Source organism: Fistularia commersonii, chromosome 19, assembly GCF_037954325.1.
Source record: "Fistularia commersonii isolate RoL2024-O1a breed Wild chromosome 19, RoL_Fcom_v1.0, whole genome shotgun sequence".
NCBI classification, from domain to species: Eukaryota; Metazoa; Chordata; class Actinopteri; order Syngnathiformes; family Fistulariidae; genus Fistularia; species Fistularia commersonii.
In genome coordinates this window covers 5,763,503-5,788,845 of record NC_141302.1, presented here as the reverse complement: position 1 = coordinate 5,788,845, position 25,343 = coordinate 5,763,503, and the positions used below count along the sequence as shown (strand labels likewise).

Sequence of the window (25,343 nt, the reverse complement as noted above, 5' to 3'; positions counted from 1 at the left end):
GCCTTTCAAGGACTACAGAATTTCTTTCACCCTACCTTTGAGAGGATAGGCTTTTGTAGATTAAGCACAGATACTCGGTCATCAATAGAGTAATTACCAAGTTAGCAAAAAATAAATAAAAAAATTACGTCTTTTGTACAAAAGAATCATCAAACTCCTGAAAAGCCTTAGACAGCATTCTGTCGCATTCATGCAATAGCTGGTGCCTATTTCCCTTCTCCGTGTATTTTGCTCAAAATTACATCAACGGTTTAGACAGTGTTACGCAAAAGGTGTCCGTGCCGGGAGTACAGGACTGGCTCAGAAAATTAGAATATTGTGATAAAGTTCTTTATCTTCTGTAACGCAATTACAAAAACAAAAATGTCATACATTCTGGATTCATTGCAAGTCAACTGAAATATTGTAAGCCTTTTATTCTTTCAATATTGCTGACTATGACTTACATCTTAAGAAACCTCAGAGATCCTATCTCAAAATATAAGAATATCATGAAAAAGTAATTCTTGTTTTTTTAATAGCATTACAGAAGATAAAGACCTTTATCACAATAGTCTAATTTTCTGAGACAGTCCTGTATATTGGATCTTGCCATGTATTTGCGCAGCCCGACTATTAGCAACTTACACCATCGTTTAATCTAATAGACAATGTTTTGAAAAATAATACAGCATATGTCGCCTGTAATGCCTCAAAGCTTGGCAACAGTGATGTTCCCCCGTATAATAAACTGCCGGGGAGGTCTACAGCTCTGGAGGAGAGAATGATGGAAAAGCATAGAAACGGGAGGAACGGCAGAAATTGCGCTGACTCACTGGAACGAGACGGGGGCCTCACGAACCCAACCCACAATATTTGTTTCGCCTATTGTGGTCTGGCAAAGCTCACTGCAGACAGGAATCATCCCCAATAAGACGATATGACGTGCGACGGACAAGTGTGCATCTTTGGATTTGAATTATGTGCACACTTTACAGAACAAACATGGGCTTTAACACCCATTTTCTAGCTGGAGTAACAATGTGGCTATATTCACAAAACACCAGCGTGTCCTCTGCCATATAACAAAATCTGATTCTGAATAGTATGTGGTTAGAAACACACCCTGCAGTTGAAGAAATATGCAACATTTTATATCCACAATGGGTATTTAACTTTAAGCGCTTGTTTACTATATTTTAGTTCTATATAGAAACCGGCTAACATAATTATCGGGCCCAATCCATTCTTGGTGGATGTTTGCCAGACTAAAACAAAACTAAGATTGCTACTTTTAGGCTGCCTACCTACAATATGTGCATCTGGTCCATGGACTCAGACGGAATTCGGTAAATCGGGAAGCATTGGAACTTTTCGTCGATGAAGCGGAGGAAAGGAATCACCTGCGAGAACAGCTTATATTGATTATGTAGAACCCAAAAACAGCCTGGGTGAGTAAAAAGTTCCTCTGAACTGCCTCACTCCAGTGATCTACTCCAGCCTGACACTGAGAATAACCAATGTTCAGGTAAAAACATCACTGTGAATAACCACATTCTGTCTCCCAATTTCTTGACTGAGGGCTTTTTCCTCTCTTTTTTCTCCTTTTTCCCCTCATTCTTCCATTTTCTCCCACTCCTTTCCCTCCATCATCACTTCTCACAGGCTGTCCATCTGTCTGTGTCTTATGCAACTGTGAGGCAGATTGACACAGAGAGGCCATCAAGTCCAGTTTAGTGCTCAGTATTTCTTTGGCAAAGCTGGGCCTCCCTGCAGAGAGCAGGAGGGGAGTTTATCTGGCAACACTCAGCTCCTAAAAGACAAATCTTCAGAGCACAAACTAAAAAAAATAAAAAGAATTTAAATCAAGCAAGTTTTTTAGCTGACTATTACTGCCACAGTCTTAGCCAATTCAACTTATAATAAAAGCAGTGATGGAAAAGACATTAATCCTGGATCACCAAGATTACCAAAAATCAACTTTAAACCATCCATCCTTTAATATATTTTGTTGCATTGAAAGCAAATGCTTGGCAAATAAAAATGTTTTTGTGAAAAAAGGGAAAAAATTAGTTCAAGTAGATTAATGGACTTTTCTGAAGTGGACGGAAAAACGATGCAGATAATGTACAGAGTTCTCTCTTCACTTGAAGTAAACATAATCAATCCATTCCTTTGTAAAAAAAAAAAAAAAAAGACCTGGAAACAGCTGAGGAAAAAATGAAAAATAAATAAATCTACGACCATATCCTCTAGTGTGATCTGACTTTACTATCACTTATCATGTTTAAAGTGAGCTTAAAGGAGACACGGATCCAAAAATAAATCAATTACATCTGAGCTCCAAAAGTCATAAACACCCTTTGCTCCATTGTGAAATATTGTAAGAAAGACTACATTTCCAAAGAAATACCAGCAGAATTCCACTTCCATTACTTACTTACTTACTCCATTACACCTCTTGTAAAGGCAGACTTCCGGCCCCACCTTCAAATTTGGCCATTTGCAACAGCTATAAACACTTTCTCCTTTAGATTCGGTCACACGAAACGTTGCACTGTTTGACCGGGATCATTCCAAGCAGACCGTAACAGAAGAGCTGGAGAGTAGCAAAGTGACTCATGGATCTAAAGACAGCCCGGAGCACTGCAATTCACTTACTGTACGGATTCATTTGGTATGAGTTTACGACGATATTTACTGTATACCGTTCAGCAATCAACGCCGAATTTCCATGAAATGAGCCAAATTTCAGAAACTCCAGAATTACCGATTGTTACAGAGTGATACCGGAAACCTATGATGTATTATGTGAAAAGAGAGACAGAGAGACAGACAGAGACAAAGAGTTGTTAAGGATAGCCCTGTCTCTACATGCACGGCTGGTGGAAAAATGTCTCTCTTAATGGATCCCAGCCTTCTACAGCACTTAGAATAGCCAAGCCCAGCCAAGGGAATAAAACATGGCCTTATTATTATTATACTGCAATTATCAATTATCCTCTCTCCCTTACTATCACCGTGTCCTCAGTTTTCTTTTTTTTTTTTGCTTTTGTTTTCGTACAAACACCACATGTGTGCATTTTTTCACTGTAAGCTTTATGTAAGCACAAAGAAAACACTTAAGGTTTTTTTTTTGTTTTTTTTTATCACGACTTACTCGATTCAGCAATCGCGTCATGTTTCCGGACAACATTTTCTAAAATGTGTCGGGACTTTTTTCAAACTGTTTGTTTCCAGGTAATTAAAAGATGGTTGTCTGAGTTCTGTCTATGCAGCAAATTGATTTCATGAGGCTTTCTGTGAAATTATGGAGATATAATGAATATATCCTCTACCCTTCAAATTTTAATGAGATAGAAACTAATCCAGAATTACGTAGTATCAGTTTAGTTTGAGTCCTTCTGTTGTAATTTTTCCAGGTGGATTTTCTTTCTTGAAAATTCTTTTACATGCTTCTTACCAGTCTTAGCCTTCTTAAAACGATCAGTCTTTCCGATTTCCCACCTCTCTTTAGAATTGTTCAGATTTGCATTCCATTTCTGCAATATTTTATTAAATTTTATCAAAGTGTCCAACTTTTCTAGGATGTTTTAGTTCATAAAGCAAACACAAAAAAGTAACTTATGCATGCAGAGGCGCAAAATAACAAATAGCCTGCAGTCACATAGACACGCCACAAGATTCCCAGCCCGATAGACACTGAGACAGTTATCCTACGGTTCCGTCTGCAAAGGATAACAAGCGGATATGCGCATTATAGATTAGTGTTAGCAGACCTATCCTTCATGTTGCTAATGGAAAGAGATGAAAAATGTTCCTTTTTTTCTCTTTCCAGTCAGATAAAAAGCAGAAGATTGGACAAAATTAAATGAAATGATAAATAACAGGTGGCCCACTATTTTAAAAACGGTCTCAATCGATCAGGTGTTGGGAGGGGCACTGGCCTGCACTGCAGTGTCTTGGTCTGCATCTGCCAGCCTAATCTATCTTTCCAAAAATCTCTCTAATCCAGTTTGGTTTCATCGGACTCTTCCATTACTCATCTTGTTGATCAGTTCAGCCTGTGGACTCTTACCTTTCAGATGTCAAAGTGGAATGATATACAGGCACTGTAAAAGTGAATTACACTCAGCTTAGTAACACAAACACAACTTACAAAATATTACAAGACAACTATGCTTGATGTTGGCGGGGTCGAAATTTAATCTACTTTATTATTTCAATCTGGCTTTTCTCAGCCAAAGAAAGAGCCAAAGCGATTCCATCTTTAGACCAATTTTGTATTATTTCAACCGCTGCATCACTTGATTATTCAGCCCAAGCAGTTACTGTGTTTGTGACTAATGATAAAACACTTTAGTTCCCCCAAGAAAGCCTTTCCTACGTATTGTTGTGTGCTAAAGGAGCTGGGATACTGCCAGAAGTCTTCTTATCAGCACTTAACTGAGGAGGGAGAGTTAAAAACCGTCCTGAGGGGCCAAGCTTTCAAAACTAAGCTGGGGGGATACGGTTCAACACTATTAGCTTGAAATAGGAAAAGAATAGACTGTAAACCTGCCAAATCTTGTTATTCCTTTTCCTCAGCCTATCTAAGTTGACATGACTTTTTATTATTTGTATTACATTTATCTAGGGAGTGTAGCAATAACATGATGTACTTTTATGAACAATGCATGAAGTCAAACTTGAAAATATTTGCCCGGCGATCACTGTGTTTTAGCACTTTTTTTAAGAACACCACATTACTGATTTCTAGTGTGCTGCTCCTCTGTTTTGTTGTAAGATAGTGAGAATTTTGGAATCAGCCCTGTTTCCAAATTTGGTACATCAAGTCACAACATCTATTTTGCAGTTGTCACCATTTGGCCGTTCATAAGTGTCTGCAACCACCATCACCAAACTTCAAAATTACAGGAAGTAGCTTCAAACCGGAATAATAAGCACAAAGACCGGGCGCAGCATTACACTTTGCAAACCCAAAAGGCACCTGAATTTATTTCAGAGTAAAGAGGTTAATTCCTTCCATTTCTTCTAAATGAGGGTAGATATGAACTGTTTATATAAGACCAGCCTCATACCACCAACATGGCTTATACAGCTGTGGTGTTTGGACTTGACAGATGAACTGTGCCATATGTCCTCTGTGTGTGTGTGTGTGCACAGTTGGGAGTCAGGCAGCTCAAATCAACAAACCATAAACAAGCTAACATTTTGACCTTTTGAAACCTGATTTGACCCCGCAGCCACTGCCTCTACAACAAATTCATTTTGAAACCTGTTATGGTTTTCTTGGGGACCAGAGCTCACAGATCTAGCTAACAGGCTATTGCTTAACCCCAAAAGATGAAGAAACAACTTTTATCCATGCACGACAATTAATGTCTGATACATAAGTATCAAACGCACCAAACACTCTTGCCTTGACTAGAATGATTTCCTCATCTTATGAGAAACAAGGGTAAAATAAATAGAGCGTACGATAAAAGCTTTTCCACATGTACAGAACATTACAAACATTTCTCCAAATAACACAAGTGCAAATTAAAGGCTCCAAAGTGACCTGTAAATGAATCCACATCTCTTTCACCTTGAAAAAAAAACAAAATATCATAATCGTCATTAGAGGATAATGAATTGCAAAATACTTTGGTTTTACCGCATGAAATAATAAAATATAAATCTAACATATTTAGATTTATAGCTAAGCAGGTACAGTTATTTTGTGCATGCAGGGTTCTGGTTCTGTATGTGTGTGTGTGTTTGTGTTTGTGTTTGTGTGTGTGTGTCTGTGTGTGTGCGTGTGTGTGTGTGGTATTTTTATCACTGGAAACTCCTGAACAATTAGTGGCTTCCCCTCACTATCTGCTGGTGTGTAATTTAAAAGACTCAAAAGCAACAGCAAGGCCACGTAGCGCCTCATTAACATCATCCTTAGTCAACCAGAATCTCTCCCTGAGGACACACACACACACACAAACACACACACAAATATGCACATGCATAAACAAATTAGCATTTTTTTTATCTAAACACATATGGCAAAAGGTGCAATGAGAGAAAAGTAGGCTGAAATATTGGGATTGGTTGAATTCAAGAGATGACTTATTCACACCTGTGTGTACATTGAAGAACACTAAGTGTCACAAACGTTTCAGGGGAAGTTTCACTTTTCCTACTGGTGTGACTCACCGCCGCTCGCTGGAAGGCTCCTTTAGTGTAAGTGCCCCCTCCTCTGTAATTGATGGCTGGAATCTCCTGGTTGAAGAGGGAACACTTGTGCTGGTGGGACTTGGGTGCAGTGATGTGGTCCACCCGTGTCACCACATGAGTCTTGGATGAAAAGGTCACCAATGCTACTCGCGTGTTCTCCGGTGAAACGGGAAAGTCGGACAGCATCTTGCGCACAAACCTCAGCTCGCTGAGAAAGTTGTTGGCCCCAACGCTAGACGACTCATCCACCAGGAACACCAGGTCCAAGCATAAGCTTTTCTCCCGGAGCTCGCGGACATTTTGCTTAAACGCCAGTCCAAGGCGCTCCACTTTCCTCTCGGCGCTCTCTGACAGGTTGCTGGCTGATGATAAGGAGGAGAGGGGTGACATTTGCCTGGACCTGCGGGACTTCAGACGGGATAGGGATTGTTGCTGAGCTGGCCAGGCTGTGGTCCATATATCCACGATGCACAATACCAATAAGCAACAAGTCCATGAGTGTCTGTACCTTTGGAAAAACATAATGATAATCAGCACGTCACATACACTGAAAAATGATTTAAGATTTGAAGAAAAAAAAAAAAAAGGTTGTGGAGCCTCTTCTTAAGAGGAATCAGGGTAAATAAGTGTTTCCTATGCCTGCATCAGTGTCCATGAACGTAGCAGACAGCCACATTTCACGACAGAGTTCCTCAGGAGCATTGCTTAAAGATGAATATTCTTCATTTTTCATTCAGACATTGTCCATCTGCTTCTTTCCCTCCTGTGGAAGAAACTCTGGATCCCCTTGGAAAAAAAAAAAAAAAAATGTTCTCAACTGCCTGCTGTCTTCTCAACAAAATAAATATCTATAAGCAAGCTTTTTCCTCTTTGTGTCAGAAATTAAGCTTTTTTTATGTTTTTTTATGTCCGTATCTATCTGCCTTCTTCTTCTGCCTGTCAGTCAGTTTATAATCTGTGGTTTAGATCCCAAACCACCACAAGCCTCTGCGGTCCTCTTCAGTCTCAGTGTGCTGCCCCTCAGGCTTGTGTTTCCTTACGTGACACTCCTGCCTGCACCGTCAGCCAAGCTCCGAATGCTTGTTCCCCTCTTCCTCCAAAATCATTTAAAAAACACGTAGGAGGAGAAGGAGGAGGAGGAGGAGGAGGAGGGAGGGAGGTATAAAGTTGTGAGACAGAGAGAGGCTGAGGGGAAAAAAGGGGGCAGTCCACTCATGGCAGTGAAGTCATTTTTTTTCCTCCTTCATCTCTCCTCCTCCTTTTCTCTCACCTCCCCCTCCCATCTCATTCTGTCTCTCACCCCCACCCACTCCTTCACTCCCACTGCAACCCCTCTTCTCTGTCTGTATGTGTCTTCCTATCTCACCCTGACACTGGAGTGAGGTTCGGTGTCAGTGCAGCTCCTTGCTTGTCAACAAGAAAACATCAGCAACGGGATCGACTCCACACATCCGAGCAAAGCCAGGCACGGTGCATATGGTGGGGGGGTCACGTCCGAGCGCGATCGGGCGAAATGAGAAAGCGAGGTTGAATGAAAAGTGAGGACAAAGAGTGAACTTAGATTAACAACTCAAACAGAAATAGTAACAGATGCAAAGTTTGGCAGTGGAAGAAGGAAGAAGTGAAACCTCCGTGTGCAGCGTGAGGAAGAACATCGTCAGTCAGCTCTGGATATGCTGGTTCATCAAATCATCACTATTAGCTATCGTTTCCTCTCCTTCCTTCCCTCTCCTTCCCGCTGTGTATCTGATTTAAGGGATAAGGAAAAAAAAGGACAGGAACTAACCTTCTTTCTCTCTGGATTTGTCAATTTCTTCCTGCACCACAGGGATTCACACAAACTTGTACTGAGCTGGTTTTCATCAGTCTCTTACTGCCTCTCCCTCTTTCTCCTTCTCTGTCACTCTCTGCTGTTGTTTTTCAAAATGATTTTATCTGTAACCAAAACAAAGGCAGTCGGTGTTAGCGAGGCACACTGTGCCTATTAAACCGAAGGCCAGAGATTTAAATGAAAGAGCAGCAGGGTCACATGGAAGAGAAAATAGTGTCACTGGATATTTTTACTCAATGTGTTCCAATGCACATTTTGACATATTGCATCAAGCATTTACAGAAATTGTGAAATTCTTGAAAAAAAAACAAGACTATTGGATTATTTTTACAGCACTCATTGATTGATATTTAAAGGCTGGAGAAAACCTTTTGATGACCGCTCGCATAAACTAATAATAAGGATACTGACAGTGAACCCTTAATTACTATACTTAAATGTGATCATGAAATGCATCCGTGCAGAAATGAAAGTGGGCTGGCAGGGGAAGACTTCCTGTATTAGCTAACAGGACTGAGTTGCAAAGCACATAAATCTGTTTTGCTTGTGTGTATTGGTTGTTATTGACAATATGGTTAAAACTTGGATTGCAACTAAATTTGGGGATCAGCACGGGGCGAAGGAGGGGGACACACAACTTGTACCCGCATATGATTTTACCAGAAAGACTATGGGCATTTGAAGTCTCACCTCCTCAGTATTGGATCCCGTTATGACAAGAAGTGGTGTTCGTCTGTGAGAGTGGATCTCTCTCAGAGTTGGATGTAATTTGGGTCCATGGCTGTGTCCAGGCAAGTTATGATCTTCTACGCCGAGTTTACACAACAAGATAGGCTACCTTGTTCCAACAGGTAGAAGCGATTATTTGACGATAACTCGAATCTTAATGCCCGTATGGGGCAACTATCATTATTTCACCGCCAAAAATACACAAAATATGAGGGGATGATCGTTTACAGAAAATTGTCAACATTCAGCTTACAGGCAGAGACAAGACAGAGTCAGAAGGAGAGCAACAGAGGAGAGAATAATCAAATAAAGAGCAAGTAGAAGAGGCAGGCGGAGAAACCTTTCCACCAGAGCAGCCCATCGCAGTCAGTCTGATGCTATTAGCCACAATGACACACAGCTCAGGCACACAGAGCGTTTGTTACTGTAGGCTACATAAGCCAGGCTTTCTCCCTCATACTCTCTTACACTGGAAACTTTTGCACCAAAGAAGTGGGAATAGAAAGTAGCGTCATACTGGCCAGATAAACTGGATAGGAGAGATGAAATACACAAGCACACACTCAAGGCACGTTCATTCAGGGGACGTTAAAATCATTTCAAGGAGAATTTCTTTAACCACTGAATTCCTGACTTTTCCAAACCTTTAACAACAACCTAAATGGATTGTTTTACTTTCTGACAATTTGCTTTTTCAGCAGAAACAAAAGAAAAACCAGTCTCAACATTGTAAGTCTGTGTCCCTGGAAACATATGAAAAACCTGCTAAGCACACACACTCTCATACACACACACACGCACTGACACACACACGCACACCTCCTCCTCATCCACCAACCTCCTGTCTCCCTTGGGACCCCAATGAAAGTCTAGTGAGGTCCCCAGAGGCAGAAAGCCGGAAGTCACAGCTGTGCTCATCCCAGTTTCAGCATGTGTGAGTGTGTTTTCACGGGGTTTACAGGATGAACATCCTCAAAATTCAATACAATCTTGGGAGATCAGCTGTGATACATCTTAACAATACTACATGGTCTCTGGGACTTTGTACGCTCTTTCAGGAACTCTTAATAGTTAAATTGAATTAAGTAAAAATTGACTAAAAAACAAATTGCTTTCCTATTCCTTCCTAAGCTGACAAGGCAATCATGAAGTGGTTCATGACTGCAAACATACATAGGAACAAATTTAAACAGATCACAGCAATACCTCCTCTCCTGATTGTTGAATGAACTTTCTAAAAACTGAAAAAACAGGGGTTCAGGCATCTGAAATTAACCCAAACTTGAGTCACCAATGACCTCCTCTGTTTTTTGTGTTGAATTTGTTCTTCTATAAAAACGTTCACACTCGATTCATGTTTTCTTAAGCTGTTGAATTGTTAGCACCTGTCTTGCTATCATGATGACTCAGCTAGCAGTTGTTCCTAATTAGCATCGGGAAATGTCCCAGCAATTTCCATAAAAGTTCATGAGACCGCCGGGCCACGTGCTCACACAGAAAGTGAAAAGTTGAGAGAGGACTAAGAATTCCCAAACAAAAAAATGTAAAGACAGTAGAACCCACACTCCTTAGTGTTGAAGCTGAGGAGGAATAAACCGCAAGAAGGCGAAACAGAGTGGGAACACAACAGATCTTGAGTGCTTCTGCTTCTACCTGAGGATACATCCTGAAAATGAATTAGAAAATACTGGTGAGTTTCAAAATCTTTGTGAAAGTGGTTTAAACAACTTCTCCTTAACTTATTTCCTGCCACTGCAGACACTTTCCAGCATTTATGACACGAACATTCCCAGCTAATAAGGTAATTTCATGGCAAACAGTTTTTTTCTGGTATACTGTTGGGCTGGTAGTACATTTCATCAGTTCACTTTTTATCACCAAACCAAAATAAAACTTGGAAGTATTATTACACAAAACCAAACCAGAACCTTCTAATGCATGAAAGCAGGTAAACTGATCTCTAAAGAACAGAGACATCTCAAACCCGACCTGAAATGGTCCTGTGGGCTATTTGAAAGTTAAGTCTAATCCCTATATTGAGCCCAAAAAACTGCCCGAGGGAAACACAGATCAAATCAGCGTCAACTTTATTATTTACATCGGCCCTTTTTTAAAACACAACTAAACTCACAACTGAGTCTGACCTCTGACCCACAGTAACCGAACATGAAATCTGAGTCTAAACTCATACAGGTTCCAGTTGAAGACCTTTGAGTCTGAAATGAATCCGTTACACGTGAAAATCTGTGATCCACTGGAGCTCAGACAGAGCAGGGCCACTACTGCAGCTGTAGAGTCAGCCACTGAAGCTGGTTTGAGGTGGCTGGGTCAAATGGGAGAAAACTTTTTTGCCTTAAGGGTGAAAATACCCTGCAACAATGCCAAAGATCCCATTCAAAAGAGGGTAAGTACAAAAGAAAAGAGAAATCTGAGGTCTACCCTTTGCAAAAAAAAAAAAGAAACACCACTTGACAAAAGTGCAACTTTGTGAGACAGAATGTGTATGACTGATTGTATGTGTGCTTTTGTGTGAATGTGTGTGTGTGTGCATGCCCAAATGTGTGTATTCAAAGGCTTTCAAAATAATCAAACTGAAGATCAAATAGAAATAAAGTTGTTTTTTTTTAAATTTCAACTAGAACCTTTGTTCTTTTATGGCGTACTGCAAGTTGTGTGACACATAAGCAAATATTTACCATAAAATATAAGTCAAAGTATATAACAGTGTCCCAATGTATTTACTGAGTACTTCTCCCCTGGGCAAAAAGAAGCAAGCTGGGGAAAAATGTCATTTCTTGAGTGGCCACTTGAGACTGGTTCCAGTAAAAGTCAATCCCCCGATGTTAAAGTACCCGACTTTTCAGCGGTATTAAACGTGTACAGACTGGTCCAAAAATGGGCTCGGTCTCTGCTGTAATTTCTTCCTTTTGACAGCTGCAGGGGTTGATGTTTTTATATAACTCACACATTTCAATTATATTAAATTATTGTATTTATGATATCAGCCTGATCCAGCCTTTGCTCCTCTCCAGCCTCAACGTCTCGTCTAAATATGTATGCCCTCTGTTGCAAAACGCCAAGATGGCGACAAATTTGAGGCTTCAAAACATCCACAAACCGACGGATGACATCACGTTAGATCTGATTCACCCATTTCTTACACTCTGCGGTATCTGCAGAGTGCTTATTCACACAAACTGCAAGTCACTGAATCTGAGAATAGTTTTCCTGAGGTTAAAGCTCTGGGGATGCTGATGTCCTCTGGCCTCTGGGGCATGAAGAAGACAGAAAATCTGGGGATAAATCCGATTTATACTCATCTAGTCTTTAACATCACCTTGACTTGACGGATTAAAAAAATATATATTTGTAAGGGAATTTGCCACTGTTTCAAATGGACATTCTGATTTGAGGTCATCCTTTTTCAGCATATTGTCCACTTAAACACAAGACAAACGTTTGCTTTGCAACTCATTCACTCTGTGTTTCAGCCAGACTCCTTTGCTCTGTCAGTCGTCCTCTGTATAAGAGAAACGGGATCAAAAAGTGGAAAACAGCAGCAGCAGTCATTTGAAAACTACCTCTCATTCACCCTCCGATTTAATGTTACACTGACACACAAAGGCACACCTGTTCACCTGTCAGTGATCCCCTGACGGCATGCTGAGGCAGTAGATACAGAAGCTACAGTCACGACACATTGCTCTTATTTATTGGCGTTTCTGGCCTTAAGCATGAACCACATTATCTGAGGTTGGGGCACCGCCTTTCCCGCACATTCCTGCACAGCAATATGATCAAATATCAACTTAAATATGTTGTTTTCAGTGGGCAACAAACACTGGGATATGTTTTTTTTTTCCTTTCTCTTTCTCTCTTCTGTGGATTAGCAGTTTTTCCACCAATTTGTAATGGATTTGAAATGGATTTTTTTTTTTTGGGTTATTTTCATTAGCAGGGCTAATAAGTTACTAGAAGATGCGCAAGTATAATTTGAATGCATTTTCCAGCAGTGGGGATTTGAAATCTTCTTAAATGTAAGACTTTTTGTTCAGGTTTTCCATTTATCAGTCCATGATATCATAAAAAACAGCCCTCTTGAGGTTCTAAAAATGCAATGACTGTAGATGATTAAAAAATGTTTTGAGTTTCAGACCTCTTGATGACAAACTATCATCACTGGAAATAATTAGACTATAAAACCTCATCATTTACACATTTCATGAAAAAATTATTCACTTTTGAATCCATAACCAGCTTTTTCAAGATATTTAAAGCTGTTAGACCTGTTAAAGCTGCTCTATTGGTACTTTGGCTTTCCTTGAACATTTACTTCGACAAGTAAAGGCAATTTTTTCCGCTTTCATGTCCGCAAATTAACCGGAAAAAGTGACTTTCGGCTCAACGGTTTCGAAAGGGAGTCTCTTTTGAGAGGAAGAAAAGTGTTATCATGTGTGAATTTAAGATAGCTGTTTTCTTTTTTTGGTTTGTTTTTGTTTAGTTTTAGCAATGTTCGTACACTCTCACATCGACGGCTACTGCTAACTAATTGGCAACGGCTGGCCAATCAACGTCGAGAAAATTTGAACAAAAAAATGTTTGATATATAAAATATATTAAATGTTACCCATCAATATATCACGAATAAGAACGTAACTTTGCCAAACTGAAGCCGTTCAAATAAACTTGGAAAAAAAAGACAAGTAATTTGAGTAGGTCACCTTTTTCCACGCAGCGTCCGCCAGGTCGGTGGAGTTGCATTACAGCGCCACCTACAGGCGGTGCGTTGTTACTGCAATGCGCTCCTTCTTAAACTGTGAAGACACAATCTCACAGCTAGATGGCAAAAGAGTAACTGAGCAAAGCTGAAACCAAAAAGGGCTTTTGAATGGCCCCAACCAAAGAAATAGCAAATATATATATATATATATATATATATATATATATAATAACGACCAATGAGTCAAAAATTTTGAGTTTTTTGTTTGTTTAAGTCTGGGATGGGGCTGGCAACTGGTTATGATAAATGTGGAACAAAACATCTTTATACGGGGGCAGAAATATATGGCACCAAATACATCAAAATTGGACTTCAGTCATCGATTTTATGTATTTTCTATTGCAAGAATGACTGCACCTTTGTGATTTTTAGTCAACTGTTTAATTTATTTTGTCTTAGCTGATCTTACTCAACATGTGTTGTTTTTGGCAAGTAGTAATAGTAGTCCTGAAACCAATGACAGATTTGCATGTAAATATGTGTGACATATCTGTGAATACGAATGAAACCTTCTCTAAATTATTTGTTCGATTATACAACAGTTACACAACAATTGGTGATGTAAACATTTTGCTTAAAAGCCAAAACATATAACTTGTTTAGATCCTAGTAGACCCTGTTAAGAAAATTGGATTGTCAATAAGTCTTGGTTTGGAATTATGCCAATGCATATTCCATGCCTGCAATTTAATGCTGATGAAACTGAACTAAAGTGCAATAAGTTAAATCTCCAGCAGTCTGCTCTTAATTGTTCTTTTGGTTTTCTTAATACTTTGCCAGACTCAAACTTCATATTTCACACTATTTTAAAGCGGCATGTTGCCAGTGATCTCGAAGGCCCTCCTCTGCATTGCTACCATTTGCTTTCCGGTGACACAATTACACAAATTTCTAAACACATTTACATAAGGTTGTCTATTCCTCACAAATCAATGACATACAATCAAATGCAATCCGGCAGTCAGTTCAGAAAGTAAGTCCTTCTGATTTGAATGTTAAATGTGACTCTTGTGTCCAGTCGGACCCAACACAAAAACACACTGCAGGTTGCAACAGATACACGAATAATAATAATTATAAAAATAACAATAATAATAATAATGCAGGGTGAACACTTTTGCACCAATGCAAAGGAAGCTAGGATAGACTCCCTGTGACCCTGAGTGAGGGATTAGGAGTATAGATAGTGAGTGAATTTGTGAATGGCAAAAATAGCAATATTAATACTTATTAATGTTATTATTGTGAATTGATTTTTAAAGCACTGTCCATCAAAATGCTTTACAAACAACATAAATGTCCAGTCAGGATGCAGTATATGGTAGAGACTTCTTGTCTGTGTGCCTGAAGGAGCCTACGTGAGAGAAAGGAGTGACAAAAGCATTGAAGAGGCTATTTATAACCTAAGCTACACTCACACGCAGCATCAATATTTTATAAATTCCACCAGCCTGCAGAAAAGCAGTGTCCTTGACGAAGGAAATTTGAAACGTACGCTCTCTACGAACCACCTCATGTAAGGCAAGACTTACAGTTTTAAGACTGCATGATTTAATGATCCTGTTGTGAATCAACTTAGATCGCCTACTAATCAACAAAATATAGCAGTTAGACAGTGGTTGCCATATTTGAGATGAAGTGATTTCTTCGTCAAATCGTGTGACTCGAAAAATACGGCAATTCCCCTTTCCAGACCCCACCTTTGGCGAGTAATCAATCATCTGCGTTAGCCCTTCCTGATCACATATTAAAAATGCAAATGTGATGAAATTTGCATTCATAGCAGGCATTCAAGTGTGCAAACATGTTATTCAACCTTTATATTTCGCAGTCGCGTGTCTGGGAGCCACTACAGCCACGCTGCCGCCATGGCCCGATAGATGACCGCATGCAGAGTGATTTGTGTTCGCTCGAAGATAGATGTCTGTAGATTCAGAGAAACAGACAGATAGAGAGGAGTATGCAGGAGACCTAAAGGAAGCATCGGCGTCATGGGAAAAGTCCACAGAGGAGAGCAGTGTCAAATTCTACACCTTCACGACAGCGATAGATCATATAGTGCACACTCTAACAGTGACCAAAGCAAACACAACAACACAAAAACACAGAGGGTCTTGTCTTTGCCCTTTACCTCAGTCTCTTTCAACATCTGCCCATGCTCTGTAACTGTGAAATGAACTCAAAGTCCCCCTTTATTGACAGGGATGTCAACCTACATCGGCTTTGCATCGTGCAAGAATCAACAAGAAATTACCAGCAAAATTATCTCGAAGTTGCGTCATGCAAACTGTCTAATAATCAGGAACATCCTCTTGGGTTAATTACAAAAAAACTACAGAAGAAAGAATAGGGAATTTCCCATAAATGACACGAAAGTGTCACAAAGTGAGTAAGAAATGTGTTGTTATTGTTGTGATTGCTGATGTTGCGGTTGATGTATCAGTATGAAGTTGCTGGTCACGTGGTCCCCTGGCTGCCCTCAGAGTTTGTTGCTGACTTGTCATTTTAAAAAGAGAGTGCTGTTCTTTTATTAGCTCCGCGGAAGAAATCGGTGGTCAAAACAAGTCTGCAGGTGTCGGTCAATCACTTCTTGAGGCGAAGCAGCAAACCTGAGCCCCCGTCTTTCTTTTGCAACTCTCGGAGCCAAACACTCGGGGAAAAAAAAAGATTGAGAACAAGATAATATGGAGCAGAAGGAAGAAAATAGAGCATGCTGTTCAAAAAGTGCACAAACTGTTTTGATCAACTGTGCAGAGGAGAGATGGAGCAACGAACAGTGAGCGAAGGAGGAGGAGATGGAGACGGGGGGTCTTGGACAGGGAGACGGGGATAAACAAGAGTAAGAGTAAAATGAGGAGGACGTGTCTAGAGGCAGCGTGAACTGGATTTAACCAGACTCTCATGAAAACAGGCTGTCTGCGGGCCAGGGAGGGGCCGAACGGAGAGGGGGAAAATAAAATGGTGAATGTGAACACACACGCACACACGGCACCAAAAAAGACAACACTCGTCTCCTTGCGTCATGTAAAGGACTCTCTGTTCATCTGCACACGTCATTTGTGCCTCAGAAAGCAGGCTTAGGGGTTTTAGAGCTTCTGCAAATTCAGGAAAATGCCCTGCGCTGGGTAAACTCATGGATTTGGGATTATGTTCATATCAAAATTCACTCTTACTTCCAATGCCAGCTGCTGAGGCCTATTTTTCAAGCTAAATGAGGATCACACAAATCTGGAGATTAATGTTATAGAATATCTCTTTATTTTGACTGTCTTTTTTTCCTATATTATTTAAGGGTTTTGAATTTGTCTTATTTGGTTCCCACAAATAAAGCAGCCGCCGTGACCTGCCGCGAGGGTATATGAATTTCAAACTTTGAAATTACGGGATCTAAGTAAACAAGTGAAAAGTGCAGGTCAAAGAACCGGACGAGTTCAAACTGGCTGAAGTTCTGGTGTCAAACATACATAAGGAGATGAGAATTCCTGAATGAAAATGACTGTGTTCAGATATCTATTTATTTTTAGATGACGATCCAAGATCCGCTGCCTTTATTTTTAACAAACGCTGACTGAGACCTTCAGTGAATATGCCAATCACTCAAATACATATATATGTGTGTGTGTGTGTGTGTGTGTGTGTGTGTGTGTGTGTGTGTGTGTGTGTATAGATATATATATATATATATATATATATATATAAAAGAAACATTGATAAGAACAACAAAATTGGCATGGCTGATAAGCAAATGAAAAATAAAAAGGGAATTCTACAAAGATAACGGTTATATATCCTGCTGAGAACTATTAACTTTCAGGAAGACCAGAGTTCATTTTGTGAAAACAAAATAAGGAAAAAACAAATAGTGTTACTTTTTACAATGGATGAACTAAAAGATAACAATTTGAATTAAGCATCTTGAGTTGCCGTTACACTACTGATTGGTGTCTGCAGGTGTTTTCCTGCAGGTCGTGGTTTTTAACAGGTTTACACGTTGTTTCTGCGGTTTCACTAAAATCAAATAGATAGGTAAATAGGTGCTTTAAATGTGTGCATGCACATATGAGCAGCTGCAGTTAGGTATGCCTTAACCCTCTACGGGATACTTGTGGGGTGACGGGGTTCAGGTCATTGACACCTTTCACCCGAGCTTTTGCCTTTCGGTTCGTGCTTCCTTTTCACATTTGTACCCGTTTACCAGACTTCAGACGTGCTTATAAATATCTGAGTAAACACAAAGTGGGCATTCAGTTTCATCATGTGGCTTCGGGCACTGATTGATTTGAAAAGCTCTGAAGCCTGTCATAAAGTACTGACTTTATGGATGATTCTGCTTGATATTCATTCTGATGGATTTCCATCTTGTACTCGAGCTGGATATTCAAAATGCTTCGGGCCACTTCAGGACAGTGAGATAAGATTGAAGCAGTCGGCCTTGTTTTGTTTTTTTGTTTTTTTGATGTTTGCCGGGAAATCCTGATTTCAAGGGGCGAGCCCGCATGCATTATTTGTAATACTGTAATTTTTTTAAGCTATGTAATGAAGTTGTGTGAGGATAAGGCCACTAGTGTCACAAACAAAGAAAATAAACTTTATACTGCATACTAATTCTCGTGTTTTTTATTGTGGGTCATAAATTACAACACATTTTTCTCTCCCTCTTTATAAAAAGAGTCTATATATCTATATATTTTAGTGTAAGTCTTGTTTCACGGCTTTGCATTGCTTCAAGTGTGTATGTACTGCATGTGTGTGTGTGTGTGTGTGTGTGTATAAAAGTGATTTTGCAGTTTTATGGTCGCTACCGTTCCAAGGGGGGCACTTTGGCCCCTGAATACTCAGAAATCTTCTCTAGCTAGTCTTTAGCCTCATCCAGGAGGTAAACAGTGGCTTTCCTTTGCTTGAAAACAGCTGCAACCAAGGTTAGATAAGAGTGAATCAGAACAGCCACTTCATGGGAAACAAGCTGTGACTTTACTAACTTATAAAGTCTGGCACGACAAGGAGCCATTTTCACACAAAACTGATGCCCCCAAAACCATACCATGCAAACAACCACTCGATATAATCGTCCACAACCCACTTCCTGTCGTAACTGAATGACCAGATCCTTCTGTTTTGTCTTATAGTAAAGGCTTTGCGTGATTCCTGCTTTTTAACATGTTCTGGCACACGTTGTCCTAGTAACAGTGAATTTCTAATAACATGGTAAACACATAGCTCAGATTACCATCTCCACTCCCACTCCACTATGTAGCACGCCCCCTTTCCGCTCTCCTCTCCTCTCTTTTCCTCTTTTCTCCTTTCCTTTTCTTCTTTCTCTCCATTTCACACTTCCATCTTTCCCCAACTCTCACTGTCATATCACACATTCTCCCTCTCAAGAGGTCAGAGCCCCCCCACCCCAAAACTTTCTCTCCCTATTTCTCTTCACTCCCGGCTCACCTTCCCAGTTGTGCAATCCAGCTTCTGGGCAACCCCTCCTAACGTTTCTGTAAATAGATGTTTATGGATATACGGGTAAGAATATACCGAGCCCCTTGCGTCCGAGTGAACATGTGCTCCGGCGGTCTGGAAGACATTGAGAGTTCTAGGAAAACAATGGGCGGTGCCGTATTCCTTATTCGGTAACTGTATGCAAAACGCTCGGGAGAGGAGAGTTCGGAGAAAGCGTGCAAAAACAACATGAGTTCCTTGCAACATTTCAATCAAAGAAGGCAAACAAAACCAAACTGTTCCTCTGTTTGGCCTCAGAATTTGCATCATACAAATTCTAAAGAGGGAAATAGCATTTTTGATTGGGCTGCGTATTTGTCTTTGTTACAACTGTGTTCTCTCACCCCCTGGTGTTTTGACTCCTGGGTGATCAGCTGACTGTATAACTCCATTGTTCACCTGCCATCCCAAAATAATCCCACTGCAGATGGGGTTGTTTACGTGATGAGAACCAGACTGGCTCCAGATATGTAACTGAGATGATCAATAATGAAAAGCGCTGGCTTGTGGGAGCTTTGTTGCCACCGCTGCTATTGTTATTAGTATTAACAAATTCACTTTCTGAACTCATTTACTTGCACATTACAGAGTAACGCCGTGCTGATTTTTTTTTTTTTTGTACAATGTTTAAAAATGATTTAAAAAAAAAACACCAATCGAACAAGCAAGAGCATCAAGTTAAAGATTGACAAAACTTTTTAGCAACTTAAAGATATCTACCGCGTTCAGATTGGCGAGTCCCGATCAGATTATACTTTGCTAAATGCTTTTAGACAAAATGTCACTTACTTGTCATGTCTTAATGCAGCACAATTGAAAAACACCAGGGAGAGTCGACATTCAACACATACTTCAGCCCAAACACAACATGTATGTTGTCTGGCATCAGCTGTAAACACATGTCCCTTGCGACGCCGTCAAAATGTTTTTTCTGTTTTCGATTAACGATTCAAATCCGATTCAATCCAGTTTGAATTTTTGCGATCAGGGAAACAATGTTAAAGCTCACATCTTGGTCCAACACCAGAGAAAGATCAACATTTGTGACTTAACTGTTGTTGAATTTCCACTGAATTAACTTTTTTTTTTCTATGCACTAACTCTAATCTACCCTGTCTAATCTGCATCCTCAATCTACCAAAAAAAAAATCCTATTTAAACTAACATTTCATCACAAGATCATAACGTAGCCAAGGCTGAGTCACTTCTTGTCATCTCTTTGAAATGATCACAGGAAAATGCAATGACGGCTTGATGTGCTTTCAAATAATAAAGTTGTGAAATATATGAACACGATATTTACTTTTCAGCATTGCAACAGAGCTGTTGCAATAACTTTATTTCTTTTGGGTTTAAAGGATGTCGTGAGAAAGACAGGCATCCTCGGTCCGGTCAATTAGTGAGAGCAGCATCTATGCTGTCTTTTCTCTTCTAATATGTTTTGAGGACTCTAAGTCATTAGCTGGAGTCCAAAATAGAAGTGGGCCTTAACAACAGGTTGTCAATTTCTTGGCTGTGAGGTAATGGTTGCCTGGCAACCACATAGTGATGACACTGCATTCTGTCTGTGTGATCTGCTGTTTTGACATCACAATCTTTATTTTGAAAGGAAAAAAAAAACACGAAAGATAAAATTGCCAAAGCACTCTGTTCCATCTTTTAAACTGATATCACTGTTGTCCAAATGAAAGTGCTTGGTTGTATTTTATAGAAACCGCATTTGAGATAAAATGTCTCAAATGCAGTTCTGCCCTGCCATCATGGCGTTACGGTGTGGTCAGCGCAGGAGACAGCACCTCCGCACGTCCCCTCTCTTGTCTGGCACCACCATTACCACCGTGTTTGCGTGTTATTTTTCCAGCCACTGAGCGGCAAATAACATGAACCGGCGCAGTTACTCATTAACAGCTTTATCTCTGAAAAATCTCTACCTTTTATGACTCAGTCTGTCACCTGCTATCGAGGTGAAACAACAGTTCATCTGTGGCTGAGTGGATGAGTTTTGGTGTTTTTGAAGTAAGGACCAAAAGAAGGGCCTGTGACTGATCGGATGTTTCGACGACAACCTGAATCCAAGATATCAAAACCGCTCATAACTCTTCAAATACAATATCGAAAGCTGCTAATGAGAAAACATTTACATTTAAACCGGTGATTTTATTCGCTGAATATAACTACATCAAAAGATGCCTCCCCCTCTACAGTCACTGCTGGTGAAGGAGTTGATGTCATCGGAAGTTGCCGTTGGATCATCGGGCGTTTTGACCCAAAACCGTAACGCCCTCCCAACACTGGGTCAGCAGCGGTGGGATGGAGGATATTGTGCATCCCATTACAACTCCCTTCTGCAGGTTCTGCCGCCTTTTTGTAAACTGGACCGATTTGAATTGTAACTGGAAGCCTCCGAAGTGGCGGGCGAGCGTTCCCCTGATGTGCTGGTGGATGTGATAGTGGTACAAAGTTGCAAAGATTAGGGTGTGTGGGACTGAACCATCGGCCTTGACCAACTCCAGCTAGGCAACGTCAAGGTTTCCCGTGCTACATTTAGCCTCCTGGATCATCTTAGCGAGAACATCGGTATGTTCCAGACATCCAGAGAAGCCTGGGATTCCACATTTCTGGATAGAGGTGTAAACATACCTGTTCTCAGTCATGTATGAGGGAGTCTTTTTTTGCCAGTACAGAAAAGTAGATTTTGCCCTCAACTCTGAGGAGTGGCATGGAGGATGGTTTAAGAGCCCTCCTCTTTCGACACAAAACAGCGTCCTCCGACATGGTGGAAATAGTCACATATTGTCGGAGCAGCTGATTCCATTCACTTTTGCACATGTCGCTTTTTGTTGTGTTTTGTTGCAGCATTTGCGATTAAAATCAACCACACCACAGCCATAGTCAGCAAATGAGAAAAGAGGAAGTAGTTACAACTGTTTCTTTCGTAATGTTTTTTTTGCCCAAAAAAAATGTGCTGATGGGATTTTTCTATTTGTTATTTCAAAGCGGACATCGATGAACTCTACACTTCATGATCATTTAAGATGATTTGCAGACCAAAACCAGAAAACGATAGATTCCCAAGAAATGTTTTGTGATATTGCAGCTATATAATATCAATTACTTGTTTTTGAAGTTGCACGTCAGCTTTTCCCAAGTGATTTCTACCCTGTGTAGTGAGATTCGGTTTTCCGAGGGGGTGTTTTTTTTGTCCTTTTTGTGCGGTTCGTGCACAAGTGCGCGTCGCTATCAGCGTAAAGGCCAAAGGTCAGCTTCACCATGCTGATAAAATCCCCGTAAGAGCTGACTCGGGAGAAACCTGCTGAAGTTCAAACCTCGGTTCCGCCCCCGCCATCATCAGTACATGAGCGCTCTTCCTCTGCTCCGCCGCCACAGGTCAGGAATGACCGTACCTTTGCTGGATGTGACAGCGCACCGTAGTTCACGCCAAACAAATAGATAAAGATGTTCATTTTTACATTTTTAAAACCAGAATCTTCATTAGAATAACAAATCAGTTGACTGACCTCAATCCTTCTGTTCATGTCATTCAGATTTGTCATTGGTGGTTCCTCCACATTTTCACATATGTGCTTATTATTCATTTTTCATATGTAATACATTTTAATTTTTCAGTTATTAAAGTATTCTTTATTTAAAATATATTGTGTGTTCCATAATCATTCTGTAGAAAATCAATAGCAAGTTTGATCATGCTATTTCCCAATCCGACCGTATGATTACAACTTTTATAACCGTAGTTCTATTTTCATCTGTCTGTTATACTAATCTTTAACTGAATAGCCTAATTTCGGGTGACTCTAACTCAAAAATATTCTATGTATAAGCATTTAGCTTTTTGTCACAGTAACTGAAACCTTTTATTTGCGAGCAAATATTAAAATATCTTACTTTTCAGTCAAGGGACAGTGGAACAATTCTTTCACTGTTCTTCCAGTGTGGATATAAATACCGTCAAACAGAGGCTGGAGGTCATCACGATACCCTCGGGAACTGCTAGATTTCAAACCCAATACGTTTGACTTCAGACGGACACAGTAGAAAAATGCAACCCCCTCTCCCCTTCCCACCGTCGCTTTTTGTTCTCTGTTTGCAACACATTGTACATGATGGTTTGTATTTTGGTTTTCGCCGTCCATGTCGGTCTTCCATGTTCTCGTCTCCGGGGTTTTAGCACGCACGCACGGAGCCTTATCTCCTTGTTCAAACGGTCCAATAAACTGATCAAATAGACACCCGCGGAAGCACGCACACATATAATGACTGCAGGCAGTAAACCATCTAACAAGCACGACTCACGTTGATGGGAATAACTGTGGCCTCGAGAAATACCTGCCTCGATGTTAAGTCCGTGACATATATTTGCTGATTCGTGTTTCAATCCTCAATTGAAAAAATAACTGGAAAGTATAAATGGATTCTTCATGTCAGTTCAACACATAAATTGTCGTTCTCGTGCACATCAATGGGCAAATAAATACCCGATCATTCGTTAAAATCTTACACCCATTTTGCCTTTGGGGAAAACTTTCCTGTTCCTGTTTGTTTCGGCAGTCAAATAAAAAGGTGCCGAGGTTCATTTCCTAAACCCATTTATTTTTTTTTAAGATATTCAACCGGACCTCTGTTCCTGACGTAGTTACAAGTAATCTAATCCAATCAAGCCTGCCAAATCAATAGGAAGGCTGAATTAATCAAGCCCATTGTATCTCATCACAAAGGCCGTGCAGGGTGGAGACTGATCACAGCGGTGTATAAAATCAAAACCAAAGATTCATTTCCTCTCTTCGATATATTCGGCGATAGTACCTTATTATTTGGGTCAAATACAAGACGGAAAAACTTCCCATTTGTTTCTGTATGTTATGATATCAGGTGACACAATAAAGTGTTGTATAGTAAATGTAAATGTTTGTTCCAATTACTCTGATATCTATGCTTACTGCTTAACTTGATCATATTTAAAAATACCTATTCATCTCAGACAATGCGGACAATAGCGAATCTTTCTGTATCAGAGCAGTAATAATGTGATGTTACTCATCAATGGGAGACTAAATGGTTGGGTGTGTCCCTGTGTGGCTCTGTGATTGACAGGGGACCCTTTGTGACCCCGCCGTGACCCTAATGAATGAATAATGCGACTTTTTAAAAAATAAATGAAGGCAGCTAATGCAATCATTGTGGATTCAAATCGAACAGTGGCTCTGATTGGGAGTCATTTGTCAGGGATATCAGACGTCACTGACCGTCCCAAAACTCTCTGAGCTGAGTGCTTTGTTGAGGAAGCGCTTCATCAGATACATTAATAGCCGGCTTGTAAATAAGATTAACTCAAGTCACTAAGATTCGGGAGAACATTTTTTTCAAAAATGGTTTTGAGGTAAATCACAGATGCATGCAAATTTTTGGAACATTTCATTATGTATATATATTTTCCCTCTGTATTTACATAAAGCTGTTTTAAAGAGAGGCTTATGAGCCTATAAATTATCTTCTTGACAGTAAACACAAGTAATTCCAGTTAGGTTCCTTTGTCCTGATTAAATATAAAAAACTTTGGAGCACAGTGGTTATTCTGAATTACATCCTAAGGACGATGAATGTTTTTTTTTTTATTGAGCTGTTGCATTTTATTCCTTTTTTCCCCTCTCAAAATGACTCTTTCTTAGCTTAGCGCACACTGAGCGGGTCCAGAGTTCAGAGCAGGAATTTGGGTCAGAGGTAGCAAAAGAACAGCTCAGCTCTTTCGGGTGAAAGTGACACTTTTGACAGGTATGTCAGCGTAGTGGAGGATTTCGGTGACCTTGTCCGCTCACGGCGGGAGCTGCTTCCATCGCAGCTCCGTTCTGCGGAGATTAGCAGACGAGGTTACGCAACCCCTGCTTCTTTTTCCTCCGGCCATCATGAGTCAACAGTTCTTCAAGAATTCTTTAAGGTGTCTCCGGGTTCCTTTTCCAAATTAAGAAAGCGCCACGTAAGCGAAACGCATCGTGCATTATCTGTCGCTGCAACCTGATGGACGCCGAAAAATGGCCACTTTTTCACCTTTTTTCTGGAAGGCATTCTAAATATATGGGTCTCAGGTCTTAACTGTAAAACTCTTGGATCTTCCCAAAACATCGTTTGACCTCTTAAGAATGTGGGGGTAAAGCTGTATGGAAACAATAAGGGCGACTGTACCATCTGTGTTTGTGCACATGGTAAAACAAACGGCCTCATGGGGGGGGGGGGGGGGGGGGGGGGGGGGGGGGCTGAGAAGAATGTTTAAAAAGAAGAAAAATTCAGATCAGGATTTATAGATTG

The 25,343-nt window shown here is 40.3% G+C and overlaps 1 protein-coding gene across 2 annotated transcripts in view; it reads right to left on the bottom strand.

Annotated features, from left to right (window-relative positions):
- The window catches only part of svep1 (sushi, von Willebrand factor type A, EGF and pentraxin domain containing 1), an 82,810-nt gene extending 75,809 nt beyond the window's left edge, over window positions 1-7,001 (bottom strand). For both annotated transcript variants that reach the window (XM_086166424.1, XM_086166425.1), the window contains exon 1: window positions 6,172-7,001. In XM_086166424.1, coding sequence (XP_086022550.1) covers window positions 6,172-6,714 — 543 coding nt within the window. In that variant the 5' untranslated portion in view covers window positions 6,715-7,001. The remainder of the gene's footprint in view (window positions 1-6,171) is intronic.
- Between the last annotated feature and the right edge of the window lie 18,342 nt (window positions 7,002-25,343).